Source organism: Populus alba, chromosome 8 (genome assembly GCF_005239225.2).
Source record: "Populus alba chromosome 8, ASM523922v2, whole genome shotgun sequence".
Lineage (NCBI taxonomy): Eukaryota > Viridiplantae > Streptophyta > Magnoliopsida > Malpighiales > Salicaceae > Populus > Populus alba.
The window spans coordinates 11,634,362-11,647,772 of NC_133291.1; the positions used below are offsets into that span (position 1 = coordinate 11,634,362).

Below are 13,411 nucleotides of genomic sequence, written 5' to 3' on the forward strand. Positions count from 1 at the left end.
AATTTAAATTTTTTAATTTGTAAATATTTTTTAAAAATTAAATTATTTTAATATATTTTTAAATAAAAAACATCATAGAAAATTACACTCACCCCCACTTTCGTATTCTGGACAGTGGAGATGCGAGAACACAATGGAAAAGTGCCATGTAGCTTTTACCAAGAGATTAATTTTTGAGGCGGGCATATTCAAAATCATACGGCCTCGAAACTGAATAAATTACATACTTCTGTGGTTTAAGTAAAATTACTCGTATGAATGGGCAACTAAAGCATGAATAATATTAATCCACCATTCCCAAATTCAAGAAAATCATAGCAATATTCTAGCTTGACAGATAATAAATAAATTTCACTAGACAAAATGAACGTATGTCGAGCCAAATCAGAATTTGAAATGGCAATATCACACCTAACCTAGTGAAAAAGGGACTCTAAATGTAAAAACCCCCACAACAACAAACTACAGATTTGGGTATCATACAAATAGCTGGGGAAACATCCATCAATTTATGATATGTGCAGCCGCTAGACACCCTGTAAAATTTCAACAACTACAACAAAAAATCCAATCTTTAAAGTCTGCTTCTTTGATATGCCTAGCCCACTTTCGCCTTGGGAGTCTTCTTCTTGAGCTGTCTCCTTGGAATCAAGTTCTTCATCCCCATGAAGAAAAGCAATGCACCAAAAAGGGCAACGCTCTGCCAAAACATCACAAGCCCGAAATCAAGAAGGTTTCCCAGCATAAATGCATAAGAAAAGAAGAACAAGGGAAATGAAAGGGGGTCCTAAACAACATCAAAAACTCATAGGTTAGGACAAACCTGCAAGAATTCATTTAAGAGAATGATGTGCGTGGACTCGTTCCGATCATAGTTATAGAAGTCGTACAAAATTGGGGAGGAAAACACCAAGTAGATAAGCTGAAGCAAAATAGAAATAGTGAAATATTTACTTTGATGATGAGTGCATGAATCAGAAGCAGCTGCTGGCCAAAGCCCAGGGATAATTCATTACGTTATAAAGGTAATCAATCAAATAAAGACCCACAGGAAAGGAGAATCTAACCAGGAGATAAGCACCAAAAGGGCTGCCGAATACGAATAAAAAGCCTCCAAGACCCTTTAGAGCAATCATCCCCGCTACCAAATGTCTAGGCTGCATAAAATACCACTAAATCAGAAAGCGAACAGCATACAAGGTGAAATAACACCCAAAAAAATCTGCGTAAGTACCAGAGCAGCAGGTAAGGGTAAAAGTTCTTACATCAATGTCCAGGATCCCAACCCCCAATAGGGACGAAAGATGTTTCTTGAAAATAGCGAGCTTGGGAATCAACTCTGTCACAGCAGGGCCACCATCGTCGCCAAACTCATTGAACCTGAGCATTATAAGCAACGTCAAGGCAGAGGCATCCAGCATCTACCCCATAGCAGTGCGAGGGCAATGCAAATTTTTAATTACATAGTTTGTCCAGCATAATTAAGTTTACAAATTGCATACAGAACATCAATTCCCACAGAAGCCAGCATCACCAACCTTTTAGGTCAAAAGTGCCGTGAACCCCCCAGCTAAATTATGAAGCTGGGCAGAAAATAATAGTTCAAACCAGTAGAAGCTCCCAAAAAAATAGGCAAAGTTTTCGAAACAAAAAATAAAATAATAGGACACTATTACAAGACAAATCATTGTTACACATCACATTATAGTAACTCAATTTGGAATTCATCACAAAGATCAATTTCTGCAGTAATGACTACACGGTATTACAGGATAAATAATGGTTACAGATCGCATTGCTCGATTTAGCACACCATGAGGATCAATTTCTGAAATAAAATCAGTATTCAAGATTGCACAAGAGCTTCTTTGTGCATTTGTTCTTAAATCATAACAGCTAAAACTGTGAATAAATAATTGATCGAATAAAACATGTTTTTTGGCTAGATGGACAATCAAATTAAAAAAACAAAACATGTTGAACCCAATTCGACAAATGCAACAGTAAACAAAAAAACAAAGTATACTACTACTATGGACTGATACATCTGACAAAAACATAAATTCATAAGCGAAAACAGCAATATAAAGCTTGCATCGGATCTCGAAGAAAGGGCCCGTGATAAAAAGCACGTGAATCCGTCTTAAAAAACGGAAATGAAACAAGAACTCGATAAAATTAAAGAGATCTGAAAGAGAGAAAGGGAATCATGGTTTACATTTGCCAGGCTGAGAGGATGAAGAGGGAAGCGAAGAGAACTCTGCCGAGAAAAGAGAAAAACCCCATGTCTCTTGTTTTTTTGACTTCTCAAATCTGTGTGGTTGGGTCTCTCTCTGAATGTTTCTGGAATGAATTTCTAGTCTTCAGCCGATTAGCAGCATAGACTATAGGCCACAGCATATACGGCCAAAGATAGGGTTGCTCGGTGAGTCGTTTAGCAGGTGAAGTTTAAAGAGTTGGGACAGCAAAGAGTAGCCAGGATCGAGAATAATATAAAGAAGAGGGGCACGCAGATTAGTAATTTACTGGGTTAACGGGGCCGAGCGTTGCTGCGAGTTGGCTCACGGATCATCATAGTTATTAAACTGAACAAGAAGTTGAGGAATCAGAATCTAATTTGAGTTAAATATCTAGTTTGACCGGATTAATTATCTTAACTAAATTCATGCTAAACTCACCGTATTAATATTTAAAAAACAATAAAAATAAAAAAGCCGACACTGTTTTTAAAAGAATGATTCATTGGGCTTGATCCAATAACCCAGCAATAATCTAATAGTCCAACAATCCAAATTCTTTTTTGGGTCAACTCAGGAGTTAGATTTGACAAATATATAGTTAATTTTGATGAAATAAAATTAGATTAAAATAATAATTATGTTTTAGTAAAAACAGACGAGACACTGAGTTAATAAATAATTTAATCATTAAATCTATAATATCAACATATTATTATTAGGTCTCGATCTATTTATAATTATATTATTTTATGCACCCTTGACACTTCAATATAAGAAACCATTGTATATATTATTAAATATATTTTGAGTTGTGTCTGTAAATTAACATGATTTGAAGGGTGTGCATCATTGGAAAAAAATATATAGAAAAGTAACCTGTATTTTCATAAAAAATAAAAATTATAAATTAATTTTATAATCACAAAGAAATTAAATCATCAAGGAAAAAGAATAACAAAAAAAAACTAAAAATATTTTTTAAAAAATAAAACAAAACAAACCGGGCCTCGGAAGTTACACGCTCGGACCAGGTTGCGAGGCTCGAATATGACGTGCCGGGGCCTAGCGTGCTATGCCCGTGCACTTAATTTTATTTTGTTTTTTCAGAAAACGACAGATCATCCATCTGTTGTCGTCGGGGTAAGATTTTTGAAAGAAGAAAATAACCTGCCGCTTCCTTTTCGACGACTCCTTGCCCATGATTCTTTAAGATACTGTTTTTCCACCATTTAAAAAAAACAAAATCATCTGGACTACGCAACAATTTCAAAATTTATTATAATCCAATTCTAACGATCTTAAATCAAAATTAAAGTTTCAAAGGCAAAAACAAATCTTGATTTTTGTTTTTGTTTTCTCTCGTGTCTTCTCTCTTCGATTTTCACCTCTCTCTCCAGAAATAAAGCCAATGGCCAAAATGCAGTCTAAATGAAATATAGGGACCAAAATGGGAAATAACAAGAAATGAACGGCCAACATTGCTTGAAACAATGAGGACCTGACGACATGGCATTCAAATTCTTCACTCTCCCCATTCAATCAAAAGCAACATTCCTCGATTGTTACTGGGCCGATGGCTACAAGTTGTCTTTTTGCAGTTCCTGATGATTCATTGGTTTGCAACTGCCGTGAGCCATCGTTAGACTGAACAGCTTGCCGTATCTTCTCATCAATATTCCAACTAGCTTTCAAAGTCAAAGTCAAGATCAAGTTTATAGGGAAATATCCGAGTTTAAAACAAGTAGGCTAATTAACAATATTAAAGATTTATAGGCTAGTCAAGTTCTATTACATAAATAAAATAGTGTTGACTCTTTCAAAATTAATCTGATTGGGTTAGGCTTAATGATTCTTTCCAACAAATTAAAAGGAGCATCTTGCGATTATCTAGTCAAGCTTTGCATACTAAAATTGATTAGTAAACTCGTAAATAGTAAGGTGGAATGTCAAACTTTTCATATTAAAATTGTATACAGATTAATGCATGAACCCGTAAACAGTAAGATAAGATCTCATGATTGATAAATGATCGATCATTCATAAGAAAATATTGCCCCCTTTGAATTTTTAAAACATATATATATATATATATATTAATTAATTTTATCAGTTCATATTTATCATCTGCCCCCATGTTTTTTGAAGTTTTTTTCTTCGCCCCTCTCATTTCTGAATCTTAACTCCGGCCCTGAATTTGGTTGGGTTTTTCAAGTGATTTATTACACATATTATAAGCTTAAAAGAATGCATATATAGACACCCTCCATACCACGTCGCCATCCCCTGCCATATATTTCCTGGTTTAATTTTGACAGCGTTGAACACCCACTGAAAATAGATAGAGAGATACTTTATTATACCATGGTTACGAGACTCAGACAGTAGTCTGACTTGGTCGAAGGCTTGAACTGTGGATTCATCGGCCAAGTTTTTCTTTTTATTAAAAAAAGATAAAATAATATTGTTTTTAAAAAAAATAATTTAAAATGAAACTCAATTCAAGTAATTTCAGGTTTTATATTAACATATCACTAAATTGATTCGTCGAACTTAACTGGGTTTTATATATAATCATGGATCATACATTATGATATTACTTGAAAAGTTCCACTTTAAAAAAGTCCATCTAGATAGTACTATCCTTGTTTTATTTATCCAAGGCTTAGAATGATCAATCCTGACAATTTAGCTTCCGATACACTCAATCAATTTTTAACTTAAAAAGAAAAGATGTAGCAATAGATATATCATGCCAGATTGTCAATCGTGGCGGCAGATCCCCTCCATTTGAATATTGAAAGGCTGCCATGGTTTTCTCGTGATGAATTAATTCCATAAACCTCAACACCAGCGACGGTGTGCTCTTGACTGGCTATCCCTGCGCAGAATAATATATATTCAGGGTTAATAAATATCATTTACGTGTTCTTACTGGACAATGGACATTACCGTAAAAAAAAATCCAATGTGAGTTGGACCGGACAAAGGACGAAAACTCAACAGAGAGACTGCCTCCTTCAAAAACAGTGATGATTAGTTCTATTCTCCAATCTCACAATATATTGAAATGTTTTACCACGTGGAAAAGCACTATGTATTATTCTCCGATCTGGATATTATTATTAATAATGCCATAAGATCCAACATTTGCATCTTAACCTTGAAGAAAGAGTGGAGTATGCTGCAAGGCAACGTCATCCCACTTGCCTTTGCATGACCGGGTTCCTGGCACCGTCTGTGTAATCATTTACACGATGATTTTGTTAAACAATGAAGAAATCAACAAGTATTTTAGCCATGGATGGTAACTTTAGCTGACAGCATATTGCTTGTTAATTATTCACTGGAATTAACGCGTAATTACCCGTGATGCTTTTGAACTTGCTTCTTAACTTGTTATTCACCTTTAGATTTTCTTGAGAAATTCTGATCCTCTTATGGCGAAACATCCCGGAAAGTAAAATACAGCGGGATAAATAGCGTTGGAATGGCATCTACTGTCCTTTAATCTCCGGTCACGTAGATGCAGGGGAGTTGCTGCCATTTTCATCGTATTAAAAAATTCTATGAGGTCCAGCTTTGTGCACGAGGCAGCCATAATTGAACAATAATGGGATCCGATGGGAACATAGCAGTGGCCGCCTGATTCATTCACAGCTTTATATTTTTTTTTTCCATTTTATGAATTTGACTTGATTTTCAACTCTTTAAATTTTTCTTCGCAAGTGCTTCTGATTTGGAAATGTCTTTGTTCTAGGTTCCAACCTTTTGTTTTCTTTATCGTTGTTGAGATCTGAAGCTTTCAGATCTGATTTCTTGGCAGTTGCTCGTGCTTTTGAAGCAGGTAATGCTGATTCTTTGCCAGGCCTTTTGTTTAGTTTTTGGAACTAGTTGATATTTTTAAAAATAAAATATTATGTTTTTAAACTGTTTTGATGTATTAATATTACAAATAAATTTTAAAAAATATTATTTTAATATATTACTAAATAAAAACACTTCAAAAAAAATCACCATAATTCGTTCATCGTATCGTGGCGCCAATTGCTAACACGTTCCTGATACGACCACTGACTTTGAAGTTCAATGACAGGGCGAATGGTAATTTAGCAATGCCAGGGGTCGTACTTTCCTTTTAAAAATACAAATTTAAAGAAATTTAATAAACTTTTAAGAATTTTGAGTCAAAGATATGAACCTTAAAATTCAAAAAATAAAATATACATCTTCAATCAAGAGATTAATCTCTCCAAGTTACTGGTCTATTTTATTTTTTTAACATTTGCTATTATAAAGAAAAAAAGAAAAACAAAACTTAGTTGGAAAATTTCTCTATTCCATTGGTTTTGTCCGTAATTTTGACTGTGGTTCTACTGGTTGAATTGAATCCAGGCTATTATTAGAAATTGACTTAACTCTACTATAAGATGATCTGTAAGAAAAAATCATTTGAATTTTGACCAATCCAAGCCTCTTGATCGGTGGATTTAGAGTTTAGTCCAATTTTACCAAGCAAACGATTTAAAAAAAAATAGATTTATCAATATCAATACTATAATCTTTAATAAAAATTTATTTATTTAACAAGGACGATAGCATGAATTCGTTAAGAATTGAAAAAATCTCATAAAAATCCCCAATCTATAATCTTAATTAGGTCCTATTCTTCTCCTTTCTTTCTTTTTTCGAGGTACCTAATATATCAATGAATTCTAAACTGTATAATTTTTTTTTAGCCAGAAAAATTGTTAAGTAATCAAGTCAAGTTTACATGGTTTTTATTTTCTCATAAAAAATAGCCTATATATTTCTTCCTGCAATATATTTTATCATGTGAAGTGAGAAGTTTTAATAAATTTATAGAGTTTTAATATGTAAAGTGTAATTATATTTTTTTAAAAATAATTTTTTATTTATTTAAATTAATAAAAGAATTTGATGGTGAATTTATTAATACACTGAAAATATAATGAAAATATAACGAAGGGGTATTTAGTAACTAAAGTTTTTTAAAATTTAATTTTTAAGTTATTTTTTAAATATTTTTAAATTATTTTGATATATTAATATTAAACATAAATTTTTTAAAATAAAAAAATATTATAATTTTAATATATTTTTCAATAAAATAATTGTTATTACTATGCAATCACCCCCACCAAAAGTAGGTTGAGGACTTGTTTCGACTGTAATATTTTGCAAAAGTAGGAGTAACTCACGCGAAGACAAAAAATTTTGAAAAACATTAATACAGATTACGTACACCGTCAGGGTGGATTGGAAAACAAGCTCGCGATAATAAAGCAACACGTCATTCATCGAACAGACGTGATTGGCCGCTACACGTGTAGAGTTTGAAATAAACGCCAGTGCTACAAACACCAGCGAGTAATCAATCTTTCCATACTCTCAAGAGTGAGAATAGCAGTAGAGGAACTCTTAGCGCCGAACCGAAAAAACCCAGTCCTTTAACAAGCCTGTCTCCGTTTAAAGCACCGTCCCTCGCTAGGCTCCTTTTAAATCTCCCCCCTCTCTGTCTCGATCTTTGCAAAAACTTAAAAGAATAAGTTTGCTTTTGGACATCAGTAGTAGAGGAGCAGCGTGTCTCCATCTCTACAGTAATGGCTTTCATCTCTTTCGTCGGGAGAGTTCTCTTTGCCTCTGTTTTCATTCTCTCTGCTTGGCAAGAGTAAGCCTTCTCCAGATCTGCTCTTCCTTTTCTATTTATAAACACAAACTTCTGCAGTTATATTAAAATCAGGGGTTTGCATCTTATGCTCCCACCTTACTCTAGATTCTGATGCTCTGTTTTTCAAGCATATCCTTAGATAGATTTATCTGATAGTATATATATATTTTTTAAATTAATTTACGTGTTTACTGCTTTAGTTGGTGTGGCGATTAATTACTACAAGTAGATCTTGGTTAGATATTTTAATTTGTTGTATTTGATGAATATTTTGTGCGTATTTGGAGTAAGTTGTGGTTGTCATGATATTGTTAATTGTTGATTAGTGGTCGGTAAGTTAGATTAGTGCTATGTTACAATTTATGAGTTGCTGTTGATTTTGATGCTTTCTAGACGTGGGCACTAGTAAAGTCAAGTGTCTCCATGGAACACCCATTTTGAGCTTGATGCTGTGTTAAAATGAGATTACTTGTTTAATGTTTTCCTTTGGAATTTTGATCCATGGTGATTGTTTTGCACCGTTGTCATTTTCTTTGCTTTCTGCAGATGTACTGCAACTGAGATGGATATCTTTCCAACTGTGCTATGACCTTGTAATTATGTTGATTTACTGTGTTGAGTTTGTTGGTTTCTGTTGTTTGGATTTCCGATGAGATGGTTTTTGATAATTTCGTTGGTTGCTCTGCTGTTTGCGGTTTGTTTCGTATTTGTTCATTACTACTGCCAAATGCATTTTTGCTTACTACTTTTTGTCCAGTTTGTTTTCGTGGTTGGCCGTGCTTTTAAAAAAAAATGATTTTTTTTTGTTTTTTCTACAATAACAAATATTACCTAAATTGCAAGTTGATCATTGAGAATCATTATCTATTGTTCATGATTGTAGGTTCAACGAATTTGGTTCCAATGGTGGGCCGGCAGCACATATTATGGCACCTAAAATCCGTTCTTTCTCGAAACATGTGTCGTCTCATACTGGATTTCAAGTGCCACATTTTGAAGTGCGTATTACACTAATTTGATCCTGCTCATTTTGTTTTCTTAGTGGGTTTGTTTGAATGTCATAACTCATGGAGTTGTTTTCTACAGATGAAGCACGCCGTTGCTGCTGCTATGTCTGTGAAAGCTGTTGGAAGCCTTCTTTTCATCCTTGGCAGTTCTATTGGAGCTTATCTTCTGGTTTGTCTACTAGTCTATTTGTTCTTGTAGTGAACTGGCAATTTGACCAGGCAATTACATGAAATGCTGCGTTTTTCTTGTGCAGCTTCTGCACCAGCTCATCGTCACCCCAATATTGTATGATTTTTACAACTATGACGCTGACACCAAGGAATTTAACCTGCTTTTTGCAAAGTTTGCACAGGTTAGCACTTATGAATTATATTTATGTTTTTGAAGTTGTCTTTTCTTAATTTCTTAGAATTTTCTGTTTCCTTTACTGTTTTCTGGTGATCAATCTAACATTTGCTTCATGTATCTGACAAGCTCTTAATGCTATTCCATGGTATGTTTCTCTTTCAGAACTTGGCACTGTTTGGGGCATTGCTCTTTTTTATTGGCATGAAGAACTCGATCCCAAGGAGACAAGTGAAGAAGAGGTCTCCCAAACCAAAAGCATCATAAAAAGTAACCTTTTGATGTTTTGAAGGTTTCCTTTTGCTCGGTGGCTTGATTTCTGGATTTTGTCAAAGATCCAGTTCTGTATGCTTGTATGAGGCTTTCCTCTTTTAGAAACTAGGGACTTGGAAGAAAAAGAAAAGGGAAACATTTTTCTGTTGTGATTATGTGATCCAATATGCCATGTTCATGGTCAAAATGGAGGTTTATTTCTGATACATTTCTCTTTTCCTCTGTAGTTGATGTTTTAAACTACTTTGAAGGTAGAGTGGGTTTTCACTAGGTATCTTATTGTGCTTTCACTCTCTTGAACGGCAAACAAAAGCTAGGGTAAATCTTGATACACCTCCTAGGTGTGGGGCTCTGGTAACTAACACCAGAGATCTTATACAGGAAAGTCATCAAACTTAATTGTGTATTTACAAAATTATGGAGTTAATAGGATATTCTGCTTGCCTGTTTCGGTAATAAAATTTGCTTAAAACTCACTTTTTAACCCAGTACCTAAGCCATTAATCCTGCTGCGTGCTTTCAGTATTATCATATTATGTGGGGTGGTAAGATGTCAAGATTTGGTTTTGGGGGCCATTTCATAAAAATACTTTCAATATTTTTTTTTTTTGAACTTCACGGGGGATATTGAAAAGCTTTCAAACTGTCGGGGCCTAGGTAACCAGGTTATTCCTGCCCGCACCTTAGATTCGTCTCCGTTGGCCTGTGCTTAGGTGATGAGAAATCTGGGATGGGCATCCAAAGTCTGAATAACGTGTTCAATAAAAATAATTGATTACCATGTGAGACAAAAAATGCTAAAAACAATCATTACTGGCAAAGCTATGAATACAAGTAAAGAAACAGGTCTGGTGAAGTGACATATTATTTAGTATCTTTATTTAATTATTTATCAATAATTGAATCAAAAATCACCTAGCTTCTGTTTATTTATTTATCTAGCATTGTTTTACATTGTATTGTGGTCCATTGGATAGTCTAGGTTTTAAATTCAATTGTGTTGGAAGTGGCTTGACTTACCTTGTTTGATCAGCAGGGTGAAATGCGAACCAATCACCCTGCTCAAAACTTAATTTAGCTCCAACAATTCTTTCAACCAACCCGGTTTAGCTATACGTTTTTTTCATTTCATTCCCCCTTTTTTTCTTTTTAGTTGGGTTTTCTTTGGGCTTGGATATAATGAAATTTAAAACTAAACCAAAGAATTAAAAATAAACAGGAGCCAAATAAATAATAAAAGTTATAAAAGAATTAGGGATCAAATAAAAAAATCTAATAAAGAACCAAATTAAAAAAATAGCTGACACATATAATTTATGTATTGACGTGTAAGAAAAACTGTCGTGTTTGGATGACACGTGTGATCTTCTCTGAGCTTCAAAGACAGCTTTTATGGGTGTTGTTGGAATGGGCTTCACAACAGCTCTTTAGTGGTGGTGGCATGACATGCCCTGGCAGCTCTTTTTTTTTTTTTTTTTTCTTTTCTTTCTCCCTCTCTATTCTCGCACCTGTCATAAAAAAAAATACCATTGCCATCCACAATAGTTCGTGAGAGAGGCTATAGTGTTTCTTCTATAGGGTTTTTTATTTATTTTAATTCTACTAAAAACTATTTTCTTCCTCGTAGGTTTCTGCCTGGGAAAATGTTTCCGGAGATCAATAATTTGCCCTTCTGATGGCTAACCTTGCGTTTGATGCTGGTTTTTCAGCTTTATATCAAATGTCAAGTTCGTATGCGTGGAGCATAGGGTGCTGGCAAACCGTATAGGACCAAGAGTATCTGTAGCATTCTTTTTCTGCACAAGCCTTGTCCTCGTCCGAGACTCCATGGCCTATCAAGGAGTTGTTATCAGAAGAGAGATCTCCAAAGTACAGGGAAACCACAGTAAGAGATTCTTACGCCTACTTCAACGACAAAAGCCATGATGGGACCTCTACTCTGCTGCATTTCGAGCTCCGAAATTAAAAAATAAAAATAAAAATTTAAAAGCGTATTAAAGGATTCGTATAAAAAGAATTTGTACTGGAAATGTTAAAGATATATTACTTGACACAACATTTCTGTATTAACAGTGCATTTTTACGTAGTTTGAATTTGTTTTCAATTAATTGTTCTCTACTGTGAAGCAAGAAATTTTAGTTTATCATAAAAAATAAAAATAAAAACATTCAAGGAAAGTACAGAGTTGAAATTTAAAACTATAAACATTTAAAATAAAAAAAAAAACTCATGACAAACATGCTTTCAACACAAATACAATAATAAAATTCCAACATGCATGCCAAATATAAATTTATCTTATAATTGATTTCAAATTAAAGTTCTAGGTTGCTTACCAATAATAAAAAAAAAATCTATATTTAAATAAAAATAAAAAATAATACATATTTGTTAAAGAATTTTAAAGTTGTAAAACTTTTGTTCTTGTCAATAATGAATTATTTGTTCTTGAAACTTTATTGCTCCTCACTTTGTCCAACTAAAATATTTACAACATGTCTCTTCAGATTTCAACAACACTTGTAATAGCTTAGCCTAACTTGTCATATACTGTCTGTTTTAGGCTTTTTGCCCTTGCGATTTTGTTTCTGGTGATGCGAGCTCACTTTTGAGCCTAACGCCCCAAAATACGTACAACAGGTCATCAACCAATACTTCTCATAAAAGCCCCAGCTCTGTACATTCGCTTTCGATGTGAGATATCACAATCCCCCCATCTTAAGACGAGTCATCATCGACTTTAATACCAAATGTAATAGCCTAGCTCAACCTGCCGTATATTGTCCGCTTTAGGCCTCCTGCCCTTGCGATTTTGTTTCTAGTGATACGAGCTCACTTCCGAGCTTAATGCCACAAAATGCGTACAACATGTGATAGACCAGTACTACTCATAAAAGCCTCAGCTCTGGACATTCGCTTCTGATGTGAGATATCACAATTCCCCCATCTTAAGACGAGCCATCATCGACTTTGATACCAAATGTAATAGCCTAGCTCAACTTATCGTATATTGTCCGCTTTAGGCCTCCTGCCCTTATGATTTTGTTTCTGGTGATGCGAGCCAACTTCCGAGCATAACGCCATAAAATACGTACAACAGATCAGTGACTAGCATTAATCATAAAGTCTTGACTCTGGACGCTCACTTCTGATGTGGAATATCACGACACTATCTTAATCTAAATACACTTTTAAATAAGGTTTTTGAACCAAAATAAAATAACTCAATTATCTCTCAATAAAGTAAACTTAAACTTTATATTTGAAAACAAGAAAAAGAATAAACACTAAAAACAAGGAGAGAAATAGTGTAAATTTTTTTTAAAAAAAAAAAACTTATTTAAAACTCATCCTCCACCCCCATAAAAAAAAAAAATATGAATGTTTTGATCATAAATATGAATTTGTTTCGGTGAAAAAACTGTTTAGAATTGCAAAAAAAAACTTCTAGAATATACTATTAATATTTCATGGGCAAAAAAATAATAATTCATGAATCAAGCTCAAATTTAAATGTCAATTGACGAACTATAATATCTTATAATTCAAAATATTATTTTACAATAAACTCAAACTCAAACATAGACCTGAGTCTAGCCAGCACGCTTGTGTGTGTAGATTTAAATTGAAAGTTTACTTGGGATTTTTCATATCTAAAAGCTTGAGTATCATATGAATTTAATTTTAACATTTTAACTTCCCACTTTATAAAAAACCAATAAAATTTTGTTACCTATAAACTTTTTTTTAAAGAATATTATTTTTTATAAAAATATATCAATCAAGAGTTCTATAAGAACGATTTTTTTATTCACTTATAATTATTTAAATCAAATCAATCAAATTAGTTTGTAT

At 33.6% G+C, this 13,411-nt stretch overlaps 2 protein-coding genes across 2 annotated transcripts; one reads left to right on the forward strand and one right to left on the reverse strand.

Annotated features, from left to right (window-relative positions):
- Positions 1-312: 312 nt before the first annotated feature.
- LOC118057100 (uncharacterized) lies at positions 313-2,605 on the reverse strand. Its single transcript, XM_035069562.2, has 5 exons — positions 2,219-2,605; positions 1,266-1,380; positions 1,068-1,157; positions 824-922; positions 313-700 (listed from the first exon to the last, which is right to left on the reverse strand). Exons 1-5 carry the CDS (start codon positions 2,284-2,286, stop codon positions 599-601), a joined length of 474 nt encoding a protein of 157 aa, XP_034925453.1. The 5' UTR covers positions 2,287-2,605; the 3' UTR covers positions 313-598.
- A 5,049-nt stretch (positions 2,606-7,654) lies between these two features.
- On the forward strand, positions 7,655-9,763 carry LOC118057106 (uncharacterized). The gene is made up of 5 exons (XM_035069575.2): positions 7,655-7,929; positions 8,813-8,927; positions 9,016-9,105; positions 9,191-9,289; positions 9,448-9,763. The coding sequence occupies exons 1-5, from the start codon at positions 7,862-7,864 to the stop codon at positions 9,547-9,549; spliced, it is 474 nt and encodes a 157-aa protein (XP_034925466.1). The 5' UTR covers positions 7,655-7,861; the 3' UTR covers positions 9,550-9,763.
- The last annotated feature ends 3,648 nt before the right edge of the window (positions 9,764-13,411 follow it).

What these genes read in the sequence shown, in the direction of transcription:
- LOC118057100 (XM_035069562.2), bottom strand. Translation starts at nt 2,286, where the DNA reads ATGGGGTTTTTCTCTTTTCTCGGCAGAGTTCTCTTCGCTTCCCTCTTC. An exon ending in CTTTTGGTGCTTATCTCCTG is followed by an intron (nt 923 to 1,067) that starts GTTAGATTCTCC and finishes ATTTTGCTTCAG; the next exon opens with CTTATCTACTTGGTGTTTTC. An exon ending in TCTTAAATGAATTCTTGCAG is followed by an intron (nt 701 to 823) that starts GTTTGTCCTAAC and finishes ATGTTTTGGCAG; the next exon opens with AGCGTTGCCCTTTTTGGTGC.
- LOC118057106 (XM_035069575.2), top strand. Translation starts at nt 7,862, where the DNA reads ATGGCTTTCATCTCTTTCGTCGGGAGAGTTCTCTTTGCCTCTGTTTTC. An exon ending in ATTCTCTCTGCTTGGCAAGA is followed by an intron (nt 7,930 to 8,812) that starts GTAAGCCTTCTC and finishes TCATGATTGTAG; the next exon opens with GTTCAACGAATTTGGTTCCA. An exon ending in CTATTGGAGCTTATCTTCTG is followed by an intron (nt 9,106 to 9,190) that starts GTTTGTCTACTA and finishes TTTCTTGTGCAG; the next exon opens with CTTCTGCACCAGCTCATCGT.